Raw genomic sequence first — 20,756 nt, 5'->3', positions numbered from 1 at the left:
TATCGAACGCTGGAAGTGACTCATATTTACAATGTGGTCCAAACCTTTTTCGACCTCACTGCATATGACTCCTACCTGAAGGTTTAGCCGTGTCCTCCTCTGATGTCCCCTCTTGTTTTGGTTTTGCCGGGTGTCGCCTCCGGTCCGTGAGGCGGTCTCACGCCGCCTTGCGGACCAATCAGGACGGCTGTGAGAGCAACGAGAGACAACCGTTCAGTGGGAGATGGCGCCCAGCTCGAAATCAGAAAAGGACGATGGCAAACACAAAGCTCAAAGAAAACATAAAGACCATGTCGTGAAGCTCCTCATGCGGGGGAAGGTAGGCAAAACAAAGTACAAGATGTAAGGCAGAAAATATGAACAGATGGCCTCAGACAGCGCTTGTTGAGATCCAGGCTCCTTGTTCAGGAGCTTCTGAGGCTAGCTGCTAACTAGCTCGACGGCTAACTAAAAGCTAACGGCAGGCAGGTCGCTAATTAGCTAATGCTACAAAGTATGAAAGTATGTTCGTTCTTCCCGCTTTTTAGCAATGTCTATCGGTGTGTCTCTCTTAGTTTGGTTTGCTAATATGCCCGTAGTCGTCTGAATGGTGTAAGCACACTAGCCACTAAAGCCAATGGTAAACATCCTTTTCATTAAGCCCAGTCCGACGTTAGCTTTTGCTAAACGCTGCAGAGCCTTCCAGTATCTCTTACAGCTCATAAATGCGTTTGCACCTTTACTCCACAGACAGCCGGTCTACTGTGTGAGAGTGCTCAGGTGATGTCTTGTGTAGTGTGTATCCAGAGGCATCACCAGTGATTAAAGCTTGCAGTAAATCATTTTTATCCTACATACACTTTTTATGTTTCACTTTCCACCATGTATGTGTTTATGAAGTTGTCTACATCTGTTCTCACTCCCTTGTCTTTTCTGCAGCTGTCAGGACAGTTTTCTCAGCGCCTATTCAGGAAGCTCCCACCTCGGGTGTGTGTCCCATTAAAGAACATTGTCAGCGAGGAGTTCCTGAGAGCAGGGTCAGTGTGTGTGTGTTTACTAAAAACTACAGTAGACTGAAATACTACTGGCCAAGCACACAGAGAGCTTCTCAAACCAAATGAGGTCTTTGGTGTGTGCTTCCACATAGGTTGTGTTGTTAAAGTTTCCAGTAGGGATGCTGTAATCCAACATTTTCTCCCTCTGTTACACACATTTCAATAAATCATGATCTTTGCTGATGCAGAGTACAGAACCAATATCAATGCAGCCTTTTTTTCAATTTTGAGATGACATTGTGTGGAGCTCATTGGGACCATTTTTATGCAAGATTACAGGCCAGGGATTGCTGGATCATAAAAACACAGAGTCGGCAGCCTGCTATGACTGAATGAACGTAACTGATAGTGGAAACACTCCATTTTATACTGATACTGACTACAAAACTTAAATATGGAGCTGTCACATCATGCATGTCAGTATTGATCAAGCATACTGGATTGGTCCATCCCTGCTGGTGACCATTACATTCACACTAAGAATTAATCATGTGATATTGTTCAATGAGACATGTGGTACAGTGATGCATCACTATTTTGGTTGCAGACATATCTTTCTTGGCTTCACCAAATGCGGCCGCTACGTTCTGTCCTACACCAGCGACTGCGGAGAGGATGATGATTTCTCTTTCTATACTTATCATCTGTATTGGTGGGAGTTCAACCTGCACAGTAGACTCAAACAGGTAAAGGAGTTGATACTTGTAGTTTGCTACCTGGAAATGACACCACTATCCTGTGTGGTTTATAACTGGAGAAACTTGTTATGCAGTTGTTATCTTAGAGGAATAAACTGAATGTATGGATATCTGTGTCTTCCCTCTAGGTCCATCATGTGCGACTGTTTGCAGGCGAAGAAATCTACAGTGACCTGTACCTTACTGTGTGCGAGTGGCCAAATGACCACTCCAAAATAGTCATTTTTGGCTTCAAGTAAGAAATAATTAACACAACTATCAACCATGTGGAATTGATTGCAACTCAGATAGAAATATGTAATATATATACCGTTGCAAGTAATTTTATGTGCATGTGTGGTTCAACCTGCCAGTACACGCAGTTCAAACTCGGTTCTGATGAACTTGATGATGAGTGATGAGAACAACAGGGACATCTACATCACCATCGCCTCCATGCCTCCTCCTAAACCTTGCTCTGTCTGCTGCCCAGTTCCCTCAGCCACGACAATACGCACAGGTAAACACACACACACACACACACACAACAGCACTCCTCTACCGACCTCACTGCCTCTGTCGCTCTCTCATCTGTCATCTCTGTCTCTCCTCAGGGAGTGGTGAGTGTCTGGAGCATGGCTATGTGCTCAACAGCAGGTACCAGGTGGTGTACCCGTTTCCCACTTTCCAGCCAGCATTCCAGCTGAAGAAGGACCAGGTCATCCTGTTAAACACTAGCTACTCTCTGGTGGCTTGTGGCATCTCACTCTGCCAAGGTAACACACAAATTAATAGCCGTATTAGCACATTTCTGTCAAGTTAGAAGTGATGATGAGCTCTTGCTGTGCCTTCATCTCCAGAAAAGACAATTGACATTCATGATGCTCATTTTCTCATCTCCATATCTGCGAGATTGTCCAATTATCGGGTTATTATCTTCGCATGTTTCTTGCAGGTAAGCAGGGTCAGTCGTCGCAGATCCTCTACACAAAGAGAGCAGCTCTGTCAAGTCAAGCTTCCGTGTCGCTCTCCCCCACCTCATCAGCCTCCTCTTCGTCCTCACTACCTCAGGGATCTCCCGAAAGCCGGCCGCCACCTAGCAGGCCCGCTCCGTTACCCTCGTCTCCCAGCCAGTCGCAAGCGGCTGCACGAGCCCGAGAGTTCGCGGCGGACCTCTTCAGGCGAGCCCAGGGAGGAGCGGGAAAAGAAAAAGAAGGCCAGGTAGAAAGGAGAACTACCGACACTGGCGAAAAAGAGGCAGCGCAGACTCCAGCAGACAAAGCGTCAAACATAGAGACTCGGAGAGAGGAGCAGGACTGTAGAGAGAGGCGGGAGGAGGAAAGACGGACTAGTTTACCACAAGCGTCGACATCAGGTGGGAACCACAGTTTGCCGCCCAGCTCTGAACAAGTGATGTCTCCCGCCTCCTCCTCTTCCTCCTCGTCACCTTCGTCCCCTTCAACTCCGTCCTCATCCCAGGATGTCGGCCCCAGCGAGCCTGGATATGTCAACTACTCATGCCTGCACTATCGCCTCCAACAGCCAGGGGCAGCGGAGCAGAATACAGGAGGTGCAGCAGGTGGGACAAAGAGAGACAGACAAGAGATTTAGAGAATAAAAAGTTTGAACATGTCAAGTTCTGAAGCTGCTGACTGGCATTTTCCCCTTCATTTCTGTGCCTAGGTTACGAAGACGATAAAGTTCAGCTACCCTTCACAGTCACTGATCTCAAAGGACGGAACCTGCAGCTGGTCACTGAGCCACACGATGGACAGGTGTGTGACAGGCTGGGAATATCATCACGTCAGCACATCAGCAGCAGCAGCAGTTTAAGTCCTCTGTCTGTGTTGACACAGGATGTATTTAGTGTTAAGGTCACCTGTGTCTCAGCAGCGCTCAGAGAACTATAAAGATTCACTTTCTTTAAGTGTACAAAAACAGAAAGTAGACTCAAAGTGTAAAACTATGCTTCATATTGTGAACAATTGGTTACAAGTTTATAACACGAGAGGAATAGGAGCCGATATGCAGTCTGTGTTGACAACTGTGTGGCTTAAAATAGAAGAATATCTGTTTGGTCAAACACGCTTGTAACATGACTGTAGAACACAGCTGCAGAAAGGATCTGTGCAACAGATCAGGAGCTCTTTATCAGACAGAATCAGTGTGTTAGGATTGAGATGACCCAGTCTGAAATTCTGCTGGTTATGATGTGCTCCAGGGGGTCATTTAGAGCCTCGTGCTTTAATTACTGCTGTTTATGTATCTACAACCTCTAATATACAGTATATTGGTGCTCTGAAACTTTGATGTGTAACTTGCGGCAGTGGTTGGCTGCTGACTCAGGAATTCTGTACCAGCGCTGCTCTCTGATCTGCTTTTAATTTACTCACTAGTCTAATGAAACACCATTTTCAGTATCGCATGACTGTAACTACTTTATGAGCATGCATTCAAGATTGTGCTCTGGTTATTTCATTAGGTCCTTGATCCATTTTTAGTTTTAACTGTCAACAAAGCCTACTCTCTCAGCCACCAGACCTTTTAAATGTGAAGTAAAAAGAGACATTATTTACTGTATTGATAATATTTCTGTGTAAACAGTTATTTGTTTGTGTTTTTACTATTAGTTGCTTTTAATAAGAAGTGTTTTCTCTCTTTCAGAGTGTGTGTGTGGAGCAGTTGACTCTGGACTTTGAGTATCTCATCAACGAGGTGATTAGGAGTGACGCTGCCTGGGCCCCACAGTTCTGCTCCTTCAGTGACTATGATGTTGTGATATTAGAGGTCAATACACAGACACACACACACACACACACACACACACACACAGAATATACTTCCTCACATGTTTGCTGCAGCTGTTATTCACTTCTCCACTTCTTCTTCCTCCTCGTTTCAATGTGGAGGAAATAAAGTATGTTAGGTTGTTGAAATAATACATGATATATATTGGATTGCATGTGACAAGCCTAGACCTGCAGTCTCTGGGTTTATTGTATTTCACTTTTTACTAAACCATACAATACAGTCACTTGAATGGTCCAGTACACAGCTGGTGACTTTAGGGCAGCTGCTCTCTCTGGTCTTTTTGATTTATTCATTATAATGACACTTTCGTCAACACGTCCCAGACAGGAAAGTTCACAGAAATATACAAACATTGACATTTTTTCCAACTAATTTCACAAAATTCATAATATTTCATGTTTATGAGGAAGGAAGATTTTTTCCGTTGACCTGGAAGTAACATGTTTGATGTGTTTCAGGTGTGTCCAGAGACCAACACCGTGATGATCAACATCGGGCTGCTGTTACTGGCCTTTTCCACCTCAGACGAGGAGCACTGCAGGTGCTTGTCCTCCTCTCTGCTGTTAACAGCTGTCCTGATTAAGCCAAAGCCTCCATCAGCCTCCATCTGCCACTTGCTTTGGATTATCGTCTCATTTTTCCACCCTGTCTAAGTTTGTTTTTCATCGTTTTTGTTCTCAGGCCAAACACCTACCATTCCAACCTGCAGGTGAGCTGGGATTTAAACACAGGTGTGTGTTGCACAGTGGGTGTCGGTGACCTCACAGAAGTAAAGGGTCAGACCAGGTGAGGAATTAACACACTCATCTCTGAATGTTTTTTGTTAAGCTGTATTTGGTTCGGTCATGTTGAAGGTGACGCTCTGTGTCTCTGTCAGTGGGAGTGTGTGGAGTTCTTACAGGAAGTCCTGTGTGAACACAGTGATGAAGTGGCTTGTTCCTGAGAGCAGCTCCCGATACATCAATCGCATGACCAATGAAGCTTTACATAAAGGTACATACACATACAATGTCCTGATATTTGCCTCAGATTCAGACTCAGTAATTTCTCGAAATGTTGTTGATGTCTGCCCAGGTTATAGTCCTCATCCAGGTCATAGGGTTGGTCAGAAATCACACACAACTGGATTAGATTAGACTGCCTTTGACTTTAACTTCTAGTGTCCAGCTTGGTAAGAGGTAAAAGGTACCTCTATTTAAAGGTGCAGTGTGTAGAATTTATTGGTATGAAGCTGAACAGACTTGGCAGAAATGTAATGTAATATTCATAAGTGTGTTTTGATTAGTGTATAATCATCTGAAATTAAGAATCATTGGGTTTTCATTACCGTAGAATGAGCCCTTTATATCTACATAGGGAGCGGGTCCTCTAGCACAGAGCCCGCCATGTTGCACCACTAGGTTTCTACAGTAGCCCAGAATGGACAAAGCAAACACTGACTTCAGGAGGAGCCTTCACATTTTTCACTGGTTTTGTGGCCACCATAAGTGAAAGGGAAGGGTGTGAGGTTTATTTGGTTGCAATCTGCAACCTCACCACAAGAGGCCACTAACTCTCACACACTAGTCCTTCGATGCAAAACTAGTCACAATCAAAAAAGTCATTAAAGCAAGTTAGTGAGTAACTGCATACTTTGCTTACAGTTACCGAATTTGTTATTTATTTATTTTTTTTTAGATAGTCACCATTACAAGGCTAATGTTCTGCCAATTTTGAATTTCTGCCTAGGGAGATAAATAAAGGTACCTAACCTTACCTTAACTTAGATAGTCAACATGCATCTACTGGAATACCTAGATACCTAGATTTGTATGAGAGGTATTTAGGTTGCTGGAGGCCACAAATTGCATACAATTTCATACATTTGAGTCATGTTCAAGGTACCAGTTGCCATTAGGATCTTCCTCAAGCTTGCAAACTGTAAATAAGTGCGAAATGTAATTGAATTCTCGTTCATCTTCTCACCTGTAGGCTCGTCCCTTCAAGTGCTGGCAGATAGTGACCGATGCACCTGGATTGTATTGTGAAGAAGGAAGCGCGCCAAAGCTACTGAAACAAAAGTGACACAAACACACACACACACACACGTTGACATGGCCTCATCTTCAGTATGGAGCTCAACCTCAACATGGATAAAACTGCACGTGTTCAGCGACTGCGCTTTGGTAACAAATTAAAACTGAACAAAGATGGCTCTAGATGTGATACTGTAAAGATGAAGATTTATAGACTATCTGTGTTTAATTTTCTTATTTCTTTTTTTTTTTTTTTTTGTTATGTACTGTATTATTGCAAGCACCAAAACCAAGAGCTGGACTAAACGGAGATTTAATTTTTACATTTTGTTTTTATACATAAGGGCATACTGATGTCGTGCGAGTGTTTTTTTTGTTTTTTTTTTTGTGAACTTATACAAACCTGCACCTGTATGACGTCCACAAGGTGATTTCATCCCGAGAACAAGTGCGTGTACGTATGGGCGTGTGCATGTTTTTAATGTAAGTTGACAGATTCAGCTGCTTCTGAACAAGTCGTTTCCTCACCTAACCTGGACCCGTTCGGTCTAGCTGTGTCAATTCATAAGGCTGCAGTATTTATCAAAGCGAGACGCAGTGAAACCCCTGTACTGCATCACTGCACATCTTTTTGTACACCCGCCGTCGCAGTAGAACGTTGTTGGGGGGGTCACCTGCTTCGCTGGCATGGAAGTAAAACTATGTTCTTTTAGGATATTTTGTCAAAATAAATGTTCGAAAAATTTGTTGTGCGTCTATTGTGTTAAGATTTGGACAAATAAAGAATCTTATAACAGAACAGTCTATGGTGTAGGTTAGTAGTTCCCAACCTGAGCAACCTGACAACAGAAAAACATTCTTGCTACCCTGTATTGATCATATTTTCTAAGCTTTTCTCTCATTTTTTGCTTTATTGTCAACACTGCATTCTAAAAGGTCTTAAAATAAAACTAAATCATTATTAGCCTTTCGGTTGTAACTGGTAGGTATATTGTAGGCAATCTGTGACGATGGTCCTGTATACAGTGGACTACAGTAGACAAGTTAGAAATGATGTGGTTGAGTAAAGAACAGCGTCTAGAGTCTCATAAATGAAAGAAAACCTTGCACAAGTTTCGAGAGAGCAATCACATCCTTTTAGTCAACAGTGAGAATAAAGCTACAAACGTTGATCACAGATTTAGGTACAAAGGGTCTTCGGAGTAACATCAAGAGGACCTCGTTTATAAAAGGTTCAGCAGCACAAGATTAGTCCTTTTTTTTTTTTTTTTTAATAGTGACATTGTAGTTAGAAGTTGATTTTACTTCTCAAGTTAGATTTGGATTTCTTCCCTCACAGAACAAATAAATGCAAATACATCAAAGTTTTTAATGAGTGCTCTTTGAAAGTCATTTGGTGGCATCTTAGCGGGAAGAACGTCCCGCTATCGATACCGTTTCTATCGTTTCCCCCCCCACCCCAACACACTAGCACACTAAAATCAACATCTGATAACACACCACGTGAGAAGCTGCTGGTTGGGCAAGTGCTCTTTTGTAAAGTCACCATATTCACATGCTTGGTCCATCATCATCATCATTACCAACACCATCATCACCACAATAAAAATATAGCTCAATACTCTGGATAGTGGACATACCACAACATATTTCTTAAGGCAATAATGGTTCAACAACATACAAATAGTTTGGATATACGACAGCGTTCACAAAAAGGTACAGAATATATATATCTACAATATGTGCAACGTACAGAGTAGCTGCGACTGTTTAGATACCTGGAAAATAAACATCTAATTTTGCACTACAAAAACTTTGAGATAGCTGTAGCTGGTACATCTAGCTGGTACAAAGGTTGCCAGGGATACAGTGTTGTAAATGCTGCTGATTGGATGGGATAAGCTTTGGCGTCCTGTTGCCTGTTCAAAATAAACTGCATCTAGGAAGGTCTGTGTGGTGGGTAGCACTTGAGTAAATTACTTGTGTGTGTGGCAGGGATAATGAGATTTGAAGGATGGATGGATGGATGGATGGATGGATGGATGGATGGATAGATGAAGAAAAAAAATGGATGAAAAACAGCAAACTGGGCGGACTATCACAACGAGGCTTGACTGTCACCATCTTCATTTTTTTGTTGCAGCTAGTAAAAGTTTATGACAACACCAAGACTACTTCACAGGACCTTCATTTATTAATCCACCGATACAGAATATATAGAATACAAGCTTTTTCAGGCTAGAAATCTCTCAAAGGCACAGGGTATCAGTTAGTTGGCCAAATTATAAAGAACCCACATAAAAAAGTAAAACATGGCATCCACAAATAGCTGTCAATCTATTTTAGTGCCAACAAAATTCATGGTGCAGTATGAGTCCAGATGCTACTCTGAGATTTAAAAAAAAATGTATTTCAGACAGTGTCATTCATTAAAGTCCAGCTCCCCTGCATAGTCATTGCTTTAAAAGGCAATGTGAGTGATATTTATGAGTATTTTGGAGTCTTTTCATCTCTCCACAGCAATCAGGTCAGTGGTTAAAGCGGGGCAGGAGGGAATCAAGAATATATATATATATTTATATTTATATATGTATGTGTTTGTATATACTGTACATATAATAGGCTGGACAGGAGCAGCTATTGATGTGTAGCCGCTAGATAGTCAGGGAAGGCACAGGGAACAAGGGAAGGATTGTAAATGATCAGGCAAAGGCAAAAGAGAAAAGAAAAAAAATGGCAGCACAAAAGTACATAACATAAAAATTGGCAAAGCGCTCTCCCACTTTTCTCACATGCTTAGACGCACACTCAACATCGAACATCATCTGTTTTCGAACCACAAGCATACACAGGCTGGGTGTAGAATGAGATGACATGATGTTAAAATTAAAGCAAAGGTGTGTAATGTGTGTGTGTGTGTGTGTGTGTGTGTCAATTATACAAATGAGTGACTACGGTGGTGTGCTGTTCGTCTCGGTCAAAGTGTGCAGATTTAAACTGGTCCTGGGCTGCTTGGTCGGCGGCTCCATTCCATCTTTGTCGTCGTCCTCGAGTGCGCTCAGAGCGTTGGACTGTAGCACCAGATCTCCGCTCTCCTCATCGCTCTCCTCTTCCTCATCGTCCTCTTCCTCATCTGATGGAGATGACAGACATTGATAGGACAGTAAGTGACCTGGCGACAGAGGCTCAGAGAAAACTAAGATGTAAAACTCGAAACATAAACCATGCCTTTCTCACCTTTCTCCATATCCGGAGAGATTCGGCTCTTGACAGTGCTCGCGAACTGCAACACAGAAAGAACGGGACATTTTTAAACACATTACAGTAGTAAAGTTTGGACACATACATCAAATGCAGGCTGCATTATGTTACTTCATGTGGGGACACATACTTCTCCCATGACTGCAATAGGCGTCTCTCCTTTAGCCTGGGCCACCCTGTGCTCTATCAGGTAGTACATATACTCATCATAGAGCAAGCGGATCAGGTGAAAGGAGCCAAAACTGGCGGCACTGCGCAGAGTCAGGTCCCGGATAACCATTGAACTGGTGAGAGAGAGGAGCAGATGCACAATGTGAACACAAACGTTTCAGTTGGTGGTGTCTAACACTTCACATGCAACTTTTTCTCTCACCTGTAAAAAGACCAGTTGAGCAGGAAGACCTTGGCAGCCTTCGGTAGGGCGGCAGGGTTGTGCTCGTAAGGTTTAAGGGCTTGAGAGACAACACTGTCCAGCCAGGCAGCCCACTGCTCCAGGGAGTTTTGCTGCTGCAGGGTCAGTTTAAAGTCTTGCTCTAGCTGCTGGACCATGCGGTCTTCACATTGACACACCCAGGATGCCTGCTCCTGAAAGGGGGGGGCACAGGTGGACTGTGTCAAATGTTCTGCTCCTATTTCACTTAAACACCAAATACAGGAACAGATGGGAGGAGTGGAGATGCACAACACTGAGGGCAGACAGACCTGAACGTTAGTGAAATCCACCCGGTTGAGGTCGGAGAGCATCTGGTTGATCTGGGCTGAGTTCTGGAGGACGGCACGGGCTGCCTGAGCCAGGTGGTTCAGGCTAGTGTAGCGACGCAGTGTCTGGGAGAAGGAGCAAATGCACACCACCTGTAGGAAGGGAGGGAGGAGAATCAAGAAGGACATAATGACTGACTCAGGTCACACCCACAAGATATGAGTGGGAAGTAAAATCAGATCACACTTGGACACTGCATCTCCGTCTTGACACTGCATCAGCCTACAAACATGCAGATACCTTTATGCGAACCATCTCTTCTGGGATGTTCATCATGGCGCCTGTCAGCCAGCTCTCCAGACTCTTGGCAAAGTTACGGATGGCCTGAGTTAAGGCACCTGAGGAAAAGGTTGCATATTTACATTTAAAGATGTTACCTCTGGAATTCTATTGATTAACTGTGATTCCCTCACTGGATACTTTTCCGACATAAAGGCCCCTTAGACGCCTTACTAACTTACTAGGGATGGGTCTAAGTACATCAGGTATGAGGATCTCCACCAGAGTCTGGTAGAGCAGGTTGTCGCACTCTTTCGTCCAGAGCAGCACAGGCTCGAACTTACACAGCACCACCAGGCAGGATTTCGGCAGACGCTTCTCAGATTCATTGTGCCTGCAGAAGGAGACGGAACATTATGAGACACACAGACATTATGAGAATGTTATTTCTTCCATTAGATTGTTTTTGCGTGTTTGATACATACATATTGAGGGATTCTGTATCACTGCTCTGGCTGAACCTCCAGAAGGATTTCCACAGTGTCTCCACAAGAGTGAACTGAAGGTTGACCATCACATCCATAATGGCCTGCAGGGATCACACATGAGATCATGGAGGAGTTTTAGCTGTCTTTGCAATTGTAGTTGCTTCTTGATGATATGTTGACATGTTCATTGGAAAGTAATAAAAACAGTATTGTGATCAGTGTATGTATCCTGTCTTTGTTCATGCTGCCTACCTCGCAGTGTTCTCTGTAGAGAGTCTGAAAGGCCTTGAGGTGTTCTAAAAGGACCCCGTCAGGCAGTGTTCTATCTTGCAGATCAATGTCGACGAAGTCTGGCAGTGGTCGTGATGCTTCTACGCAAGATACAGCAGAGGGACGTTTGTAAATTTCACATGTCAGATCTGGGGGGTATTCCAGGTAGGAGGTTCAACAAACTCTGAGTCTAACCCTGAACTCTGAGTTGACTTACTCTGAGATGGGAAACTCTGAGTATCCGTTTCCAGATCTCGGAATAAAAGCACATCCAATTGAGCCTATGAATACCTATCCCGATGTAAGGCATAGCGAATTAATTCTGCCTCAATATCTATCAGATTGCGAAGAAACGGACAACCCATGTCTGGCAGCTTGCTTCAGGTAAGAGGAGACAGGTAGAAACTCTCTTTCTTGAAGAATCTATCTTCACAGGGAGTCAGTTACCATGGTGACTGACTCAGAGTTTCAGTTACCTCTCTTTCTGGAATGGATAACTCAGAGTTACCCTCATCTCAGGGTTAACTTACACTGAGTTTTCACATAACCCGCTTTCTGGAATACCCCCCTGATCTGTGAGACTGAAGTCTTCTTGTAAATGTGTGAAAACAACATAAAATTTAAACTACAGCAACAGCTTTGCAAAACATTCAATTTACATGGATTGTTTAGATGATGAGAAAATGCACTAAATTATGATTTTAAGAAAATTTGTCAACTAATTAATTATGACAGTGTTACCACAGCTCATTACATCATAATCAAAGGACAGGTTTCTCTTCTTTTAAATAAAATCATATAATAAAAGGGTTAGGGTTAGGGTTACAAAACAATAGTGAACGTTGAGCAGAGTGAGTGTTTCTCACCCAGGAACTGCTGGTACTGTTGCACCTGGGCTGAAATATCACAGAGCGCTCCTGCCTGCTGCTGACCCAGCCCACCTGATGTCCCATTGGTGATACCGTGTGTCTTCTGAACTGGCTTTATCCTGTTACACAGGGTACACATCATTAAGAGAGACAGGGAGGCAGTCACTGAAGAAGAAGTAGAAGTTGTGACTGACACAGATTTAAAGACATAAAACCATAGTAGCATTTTTAGCCGTGCTACTTACTCTAGGGATGGTCTATACTGAAATATTTCTACAATTACTGGATTGATTGCCATGAAATTGTGTAGACATTCAAGGTCCCAGAGGATGAAGTTTACTGACTTTGGTGATCCGAATGGAACAAGTATCATAAGGAAATTTGGAACCAATAACCATGGTGCCCAGATGATGCATCTTAGTGACTTTGATGATCTACTGAATTTTCCTCTAGCAACACACGAAGTTCACATTTGTGGTTTTAAATTAAGTGTCTCAATGAGTATCAGCTGGATTTGCAATACCACTTTTATTCAGACATTTATGTTTCCCTTAGGACTCATTGAAATAACTTCAGTGACTTCAGTTTATAACCAAAAACCTGCAAAACCTAGATGGAGAACATGATAAACATTGTTGTTTATGAATGACGATGTGGATACCTGTTTTTCTGTGAGAAGGGCTGCTGCCTCATCGCCATGTGCTGTTGTTCATCCATCAGCCTGAGCAGAGGGGAACCGGATTTGATCCTTAGACCATAGTAGTGGTACTTAGAGTTTCCTCTGAAACACACACACAAAGAGTCACGACCACACCCAGAGATATATATCTAGTAAAATTCATGTACCTGTGTTTGTGTATTTATGTACCTGGTCCCTAATCTCCGTGTCCTGAGCCCCATGAATACGGACCTGATGAGTTTTCCGAAAGACGCAGCATTAACAGGTTCTAGTTTTTGCTCCTGGCAGTGGAGCAGATAGTGGTAGTAGAGGGTGCAGCGAGGTAAACTCACCCCCTCTGCCCCCTCATAGTTATCACACAGCCAATGCACCTGTGGAAGATGGACGGTCACAGAATTTAATGTTCTGAACCTTTCTGTAATTGTAAACATGATGCGAAGCAGGTTTTAGCAAAGTGAACTTTAGTACTCACAGTAGCAGGTGGGGCACGTGAGTTCGGGCTGGAATAACTCTGTCCTCCTCCACCTGCTGTTGCTGCTCCAGCTCCCCCCGCTCCTAACACATAGCCTCCCTGAATGACGTAGCCCCCTCCACCCACAGCAGCTCCCCCGCTATTGGCTCCTGTTGCCACAGAGACCGGCTGTGAGGTCACAGATCCACCAATGTCTGAGTCGGAGCTGGGCGTAGCATCGTAATAGGTGGAGGAGGAGGTGGGAGGGGTCTGGGAGAAGAGGGGCGAGTCGGAGAAAGGGTAGGTACTTGATCGGCTGGATGGAGAGAGATGTAAACATACACACACACACACACACACAAACATTAATGAACGGCTGTATCACTAGTTGAGAGAGAAAGAGAGAGAGAGAGAGAGAGAGAGAGAGAGAGATATGCGCCACTGACACAGAGCAGGTTTCTTTCTACTCACATAGTGGACGTAGTGAAAGTTGCATCCGCCCCGTCAACATACTGCACCTGGCCAGAGTACACCTGCTCCACCTTGACAAAAAGATAGTAGATAGAGTGAAAGAGATAAATTTATTTATTTCATATTTTCATGTATAATATTAAACATCTTAAAGCTATTCTATTCATCTTCATCTTCCCACAACTTGTTTTATTTAATACTACTTTTCAAAAAAAATGTTGCCAAGTCAACAATTCCCTCCCGTGATAACAAGAGGGAGTTTGTTTCGAGGAGGGAGAGAGAAGCCAGACCCAATTCCTGAAACCTCTCTGGCAGCTCACCATTATCATGATTTAACATAACTTTTTTAGCCAATTTTATGTGTCTGTTTCCGTACTATCAACTTAAAAAAAAAAAACAAGAACAAAGTAGTAGTCTGAAACAGCATGAACAGCACAGCTCAGTGTTCAGGTGCATCTCAGACAGTCTGAGGAGGGTATGATGAAGGTGGAGAGACATGCAAAGCAAGAGTGAAATTATGACTTTGGTCAAAAGGCCACTTAACGGCTTTCACTCCCACATCGCTCTGATTCTACTATCTGTGACAGTACGATCATGATCACGATCATGTTACATCCACACTTTAAATGTATGAATGTTTTTCTTACATGATGAGATGAAATGCTGTGTGTGTGTGTGTGTGTGCGTATATGTGTGTTTACCTCCTGGTTAATGTGCACAGACTGCAGGTTGTTGATGTGGCCTGACTGAATCCTCTTGGCTGCCTGTGACACCGCTTGCAACACTGATCTCTGCTGGTGAGCAAACCCGCAGTTTCAGATAAAACTTCATCATCATCTATGACCTACTACTACACAGTCAAATTACAAATACTGTGTGTGTGTGTGTGTGTGTGTGTGTGTGTGTGGTGCCTGTCTTACCTGTGAGGTGGTCTGCACTGGTTGGACCACCTGAGTGGGGACACCTGGGGCAGGGGGGCTAGAGTCTGACAGACTGTCATTGGAGTGAACCGAGCCCTCTGGGGATCACACGGGAAGGACAAAAGAGAGAAGATTTATCAGATCGTCAAATAAATATCACCAGAAAATCCAACCATCAGCGCCACACGTTTAGTACTCACGACAAACTGCTTCCAAATCGTAATAACAGCCACTGCAGAACATCCTACATCTAAGTTTCTTGTTGTTTTTTTTGTTCAGCTGAGGAGAGACTGACAGTGAGGACTCTCTTTTCATCCTTATATGTTGCACACACAGGGGGACAGCCTTGGACAGCTAATCTCACCAGATGGAGAGAAATCCCTCCATCTTGTAAACATGCAGATCGGATGAAAGAGGGAAATCGAGAGATACGTGGAAGATGATGGGATAGAGGGTAAAACACATTTCCTTGGAACCTTTTACTCTAATGATTTCCTACTTTGATGTCTGTTATCCTCTCGTGATACTTCAAAACTTCATAATCCCTCCCGTTATACACTTCCACAGCCCGCTTCAGAAATGAGTTATCACTAGAACTCACTAGAAATTAGGTTTGCATCTCGAATGAGACAAAAAAAAAAAAGTTAATGTGTGCGAACCGTTCTGATCCATGACTGTATTTACTTGTTTTAAGATCACCAGGTTCATCCAGTCTTGACAGATGGGAGCTGATGACTGCAGCTGTGAGTCACCAGAAGAGACACTTTAAAACACAAACACATAACTTTTAACTGTGCGACAGGAGAGTCGTTTTTTTTGCAATTTTCATCACGCTGTATTGTACACAGTGCTGACACTACGAGGCTACTAATCAGAATGAAGGAGGCGTTTTGGATGAGACGAAACATCTTCAAGAATCTGAAGCAGGTTCAGTCCTTTAGAACTTCCAGATATACAAAGACCTGGACGACCGCAGACATACTTCATTAAATGATTAGTTGATTGACAGGAAAAGTGTCTGGCACTTTTTCAATCGCTTATTTATCAATAACTTCTTCTATCATGTAAAACTACTTAATATTCATTCTCAAAAAGGGATTTCTTAATTGATTTGATTCATATCAGTATGATGGATTTTTACACTACTATTATTTTCTAACACTACAGGCTCTATAATACATGTGATGGATTGATGATTAAAACATGAAGCTGAGCTGTATTCTTACAGTATTTAAGGTGAGTGTACAATGACTGACTTCAATAGAAATCTTGACATACATCATTTTCACGTGCTATCTTTAATGTGAACAGATACATGGAAAAGAGTAAAATACATTCTCCCTCACGAGGCTTGGATTATTCCAGTACATTAGCTGTGTAACTGTACTGCATAAAATCCAGCTCCTCTTATGTTTCTGATATGTGGAAATGAGAGGTTTTAATAAGTGCAGATATTTGGCTAACTGAGTAGTCTTGCTTCATGAGCAGGAGACGAGCTCCAGGCCTGTGAGTCTCTCAGTCTGGGTGAGAGTGCACAGTGTCACTTGATACTACAGGCAGAAAGATCTACGAATAGACCGCCTAAAATAAACATACAGACGGACATCAGTGTTGGGATGAATTCCCTTTCATTTCCATTAGTTAACACTTTATTTTAGAATAGAAAATGATTTACAGATGACTGAGCTTTTTTTTATTTATTCAGGACACTTTTTTAAAAAGCAAATTAATTTAAAGTGATATCTGGAGAAGGTCCAAAGCCTCGCAAGCTCATATTACATTGGCTACCATAGATACGGGCTTATCTCATTTTCTGTACCACCGCAGGAATTGCAAACCTTAAAGGAGAAACTTCAGCGCTGTGAATATGTTGGTTTCTGAGTAGAAATGTGCAACGGTTTTACAAATCAGTGCCTTGTGACAAGAGAAAACTGAGCGAGAAGGCTGTAGGCGGAATCCTACAGCAACCAGAAAGTACTGCGAGCATCCTGTCCAATCTGTTATTGACAGCGTTTACAGAACGCAGGCGGCCCAGCAAGGCAGCTGGTTAGCAGAGACAATTGAAATTAGTGAGATGTCTCAATTCAAATTTATCGGCATATAAGCCAGAATGCTGCCGGGGCTGCCTGTGTCGGTGGACCTCATTTTGGACGATGAGGAGCTGGGTTGTTACAGTCGCTGATGTGTATTCAGAGTTTAATTCTGACAAAATATTCTGTCAGAAAACACAGTCACATTAACCAATGCATGGCAAAATTTGTTTTAGTGCAGAGTTTTCAGTCTTTTTTCTGACTATCCTCACTGGTTGCTGGTTGATGGTGCTAGCTACTCCACCACCCTTTCAGCTGCCGCTATAATGTAGCTCTGGTAGTTGCCTTCTACTCCACACTGTGTCATGTCTGATTTCACAGTGTGGTATTAAGGCTTATATCATGACCCTAGTATTCTTACAAATATATTGACATTTTAAAGTATTTAGTTATGATATATTTTAGTGTCCGGTTTTATCTATCAGTGGAGTGTTTTGGGAGACCAACCTCTGACACCAAATGAAGGCCTGTGGCTCTTTGTTGCCCCCTATTACATCACTGTACACATCAAATGACGCCACTGGTGCTGTACATCAGCAACAACTGTAGTTTTTTAACAACATATCCCTAATTCAGATGGCTAGAATTAAGGTTGGAAATCTGCAAAATGGTCTTTTAAGTCTGATGTGATTTTTTTTAATACCACCAACTCTCTAACTCCAAAACCAGCAGAGGAGAAAAAACATCAGGTTCCATCCATCAGTCATCCATGTTCCCACGTTTGGGACTGTGCAGCCTAGCAACACCATCAGCTTATTTTGTTCTGATAATGTATGCACCACCCGACCAGGCAAACTACATCAGAGGTGTTTCTATCAATCCTGCTGGGATTTAAGCTGGGATCTGAGGACTATACATCATCACAATATAATATACCAATATATGTATATTTATAATTAAAAAGATTGTTGTATATAAATGTAGTAAAATCATTCCTCAAATATCTGCGTGTGTATCATTGAACATGTTTTGTGCCAATGGCCACTATTGACCAGCATGAAACTACACACACATTTCTTCTTAAAACTCCTGCTGTTGAGCAAGTTGATATCATATAAAATGATTGATTATATCAGATTATATACTGACGATATCAGACCATAGAATAACCTCAGTTCATTTAGGAATGATAATAAAGTTAATCTTGAACCTTTTATAAACCTGAGATGTTTATCAAGTAAAAGTGACTCATCTACCTATCATTTAGTCTATAAAAAGTAATGAAAATAGTAAACAGTAACAGTCCAAAATCCAAAGATTTTCAATTTACATTGATAAAAAAAAACAGACAAGTAGCAAATCTTCACACTTGAAACCTTGAACCAAGAAGTTGTTGGAATTTTACCTTAATAAATGACTTCAATAATTACTTGATGATAAAGTTTTTGATGATTACATTTCTGTTAATCAGGTATCCAGTTTACTGTTTCGGCACAATTTGGTAACACTTTTACTTAACTTTTTTTATACCACTAGTCGAAAAATGTAAGCAATTCATGATATCGTGAGGCTTTGGCAACTTATGACTGTGTAATTATTTTGAAGACAAATATTTATACCAACCCCCCTCTGCACTGTTCTCCAACCAGGATCCAGCCTGTTGTGTATATCATAGAAACAGCCTTGTGGGACAAATTGAAACTTGCTGAAACTGCGTGTCATATCATGCCCTTCTACTGCTTACATAAGCTAAAAAGTGTGTAATAACTGCTGTGCAAAGTATGTCTTATGTAATAAATGCATGTGTCAGTCATTCCTCAGTTTCTCACCTGTAACAGTCACTATGATGTACTGAGGCGAGTTGCTCTGACCGTTGCTCTTCTGGACCGCAGAGTGCTGGATTTCAGGGGTTACGTAGTGCTGTGTGGGAGTGGTCAGAACCACTGCTTTCTGGCTCTGGGCCTGTGTGGGCGGCGCTTGGGAACAAAGTGCATCCTGTCCTGTTTTTGAGGCGGTGGCTGATTGGTTAGCGGATGCAATGTTTCCAGAGGTCGGTGGGATCTCGGACAGGAAGTGTGCCGTCTTTGCTGATGAGGGTGTGGTGGCAGTGGGTGTTGCTATGGTTACTGTGTTGGCCTGCTGAGGCTGAAGGTCCTCTGAGTATCCAGAAGTTGCCATGGCAACCTATGCTTTGAGGCACTAGTTCTGTGGATGAAAAGAGAAAGCACACATTGATTAAAGTGTTAAAAACAGAGACACACTTTGCTGTCACATTACTTCACCTGTATGTCTCCATGTTTAGAGGGTGTGTTTGTTTGTGTGTGTGTGTGTGTGTGTGTGTGTGTGTGTGTGTGTAACATAAACCAGAGGAGGAAGTAAGGCTTTTGTCTAAGACTAAGCAGTAGTCTAAAGCCTTCCTGTTTGAATGTAGTATAAAACACAGCTAAGCACCACGAATAGATATGGATTCAATTTACAAAATAAGGTTAATTCCGTGTAACCACCGCATTTAAAATGAATTTAAAAAACTAGTTTACTAATTCAGAATGGCAATATGTACGACCACGGAGGATCCCAGACGTTACAATTATTAGCTCGCTTTAAATAAATGCATATTAATTATTTGACCCACTGTCAGTCAGTACTAAAGGCCATCCCACAGGCAGATAAGCCACTCCTGTGTAAACCAACACGGCAAACAAGACAATCAGATGATCATCCAGGCACGCTGTGTTCACGGGAGTGACTCAATGTCAGACCCAAAAACTTTTTCAAAGTCACAAAAAGACAACGAAACACACTGTTCTCATATATTAGCGTTTACTTCTCCCATTCACGTTTAAGTTGCAGAACCAGTTTCATGTGCTTTTCTGTATCTTGGGTTTAAAAAGTGAGTTGGGAAAGCGAGAGTGGTAACGTTAGCTTCCCCGGGCTAGCCAGCTCACGTTAAGTTATGACGTTAAAGCGAGCTGGCTAGTTGCTCGGTAGTCATGTTTCGGTTAAGTCTGTAAATATATCACCACGTCACCAATCACGTCTATAAATCCACAGTAATCTAAAGTGTAAGTAGCAGCCTGGACACTCTAGCAAATACGTTAAAAAAAAGTAAGATTGACACTGTAACAAACACACACGCGCACACACATACACACACACACACCCGCCATCTTGTACTCTTATCAAAGATCTGACATCGCCATAACAACGGTCTGCGTTTGGAAAGAAGCTAGCAACCACTTTCATCACTGACACGCTCGACCAGCTTCACTTAACGCTGACGACTGTAAAGAACAAGAACGCGTATATAATTCAACGAAAATGAAATTATAATTGTGAAATATTGTACTTTTTCACCTGTAATTTATCCCAGCAATGTCCCTTTTTGTCGTAAGTTTTTTTCGCCCCTTCAGATTTAGGTTGTTGTTGTTGACTCCCGTTGCTTGGTTCTTGTCGCCAGGACTACCGTGACTATGGCGCCTTGCCTTCACCGGGGCAACTGTTGCTACCCTCTCGTCATCGCCCCGCCCTACGCTGCATGCTGATTGGATGACTTGGGAGGTGGTCGCAGCGTCAAGGGAAAAAAGCGATCGTTGATTGGTTTACAGCCCCTGCCTGTCATTTTCACCAGAGCCCAACGTCAAATTTCCACTTCTGATGTTACTTTTATTGATTGCAGAGAATGTCAAGCAGATAGATGAGAAATGACGGAATGTCACGTCACTCATATCATACAAAATGCTGCTACTGCCGCTTATCTCTGCAACCTCTTTAGGCTCATCATTAATATTATGCAACATTTAG

General features: G+C 42.6%; 2 protein-coding genes across 4 annotated transcripts; one reads left to right on the top strand and one right to left on the bottom strand.

Annotated features, from left to right (window-relative positions):
• Positions 1-213: 213 nt before the first annotated feature.
• On the top strand, positions 214-7,324 carry dcaf15 (DDB1 and CUL4 associated factor 15). Its single transcript, XM_053330939.1, has 13 exons — positions 214-319; positions 919-1,016; positions 1,582-1,720; positions 1,861-1,967; positions 2,086-2,231; positions 2,326-2,487; positions 2,667-3,290; positions 3,395-3,486; positions 4,376-4,498; positions 4,981-5,063; positions 5,204-5,308; positions 5,400-5,515; positions 6,494-7,324. The coding sequence occupies exons 1-13, from the start codon at positions 224-226 to the stop codon at positions 6,547-6,549; spliced, it is 1,947 nt and encodes a 648-aa protein (XP_053186914.1). The 5' UTR covers positions 214-223; the 3' UTR covers positions 6,550-7,324.
• Positions 7,325-8,707: 1,383 nt separating this feature from the next.
• rfx1b (regulatory factor X, 1b (influences HLA class II expression)) lies at positions 8,708-20,422 on the bottom strand. 3 transcript variants are annotated; one of them, XM_053332393.1, is made up of 18 exons: positions 20,310-20,422; positions 18,785-19,160; positions 14,926-15,023; positions 14,707-14,799; positions 14,006-14,076; positions 13,556-13,850; positions 13,273-13,454; positions 13,066-13,185; positions 12,402-12,523; positions 11,518-11,636; positions 11,263-11,366; positions 11,020-11,171; positions 10,799-10,896; positions 10,501-10,650; positions 10,172-10,383; positions 9,929-10,082; positions 9,775-9,820; positions 8,708-9,670 (listed from the first exon to the last, which is right to left on the bottom strand). In XM_053332393.1, the coding sequence occupies exons 2-18, from the start codon at positions 19,131-19,133 to the stop codon at positions 9,489-9,491; spliced, it is 2,547 nt and encodes an 848-aa protein (XP_053188368.1). In that variant the 5' UTR covers positions 19,134-19,160; positions 20,310-20,422; the 3' UTR covers positions 8,708-9,488. The 3 variants fall into 3 exon arrangements, with proteins under 3 accessions (XP_053188368.1, XP_053188376.1, XP_053188380.1); XM_053332401.1 differs by having other exon boundaries at positions 14,707-14,796; XM_053332405.1 differs by lacking the exon at positions 14,707-14,799.
• Positions 20,423-20,756: the final 334 nt, after the last annotated feature.

Source organism: Scomber japonicus, chromosome 2, assembly GCF_027409825.1.
Source record: "Scomber japonicus isolate fScoJap1 chromosome 2, fScoJap1.pri, whole genome shotgun sequence".
NCBI classification, from domain to species: domain Eukaryota; kingdom Metazoa; phylum Chordata; class Actinopteri; order Scombriformes; family Scombridae; genus Scomber; species Scomber japonicus.
The sequence above is the reverse complement of the archived record's forward strand: the minus strand, read 5'-3'. Positions and strand labels throughout refer to the sequence as shown.

Coding starts and splice junctions, on each gene's coding strand:
- dcaf15 (XM_053330939.1), top strand. CDS start 224: ATGGCGCCCAGCTCGAAATCAGAAAAGGACGATGGCAAACACAAAGCT. Junction 3,487..4,375: donor CTGAGCCACACGATGGACAG/GTGTGTGACAGG, acceptor TCTCTCTTTCAG/AGTGTGTGTGTGGAGCAGTT. Junction 4,499..4,980: donor ATGATGTTGTGATATTAGAG/GTCAATACACAG, acceptor GATGTGTTTCAG/GTGTGTCCAGAGACCAACAC.
- rfx1b (XM_053332393.1), bottom strand. CDS start 19,133: ATGGCAACTTCTGGATACTCAGAGGACCTTCAGCCTCAGCAGGCCAAC. Junction 13,455..13,555: donor CACGTGCCCCACCTGCTACT/GTGAGTACTAAA, acceptor CATCTTCCACAG/GTGCATTGGCTGTGTGATAA. Junction 11,172..11,262: donor GATACAGAATCCCTCAATAT/GTATGTATCAAA, acceptor CTCCTTCTGCAG/GCACAATGAATCTGAGAAGC.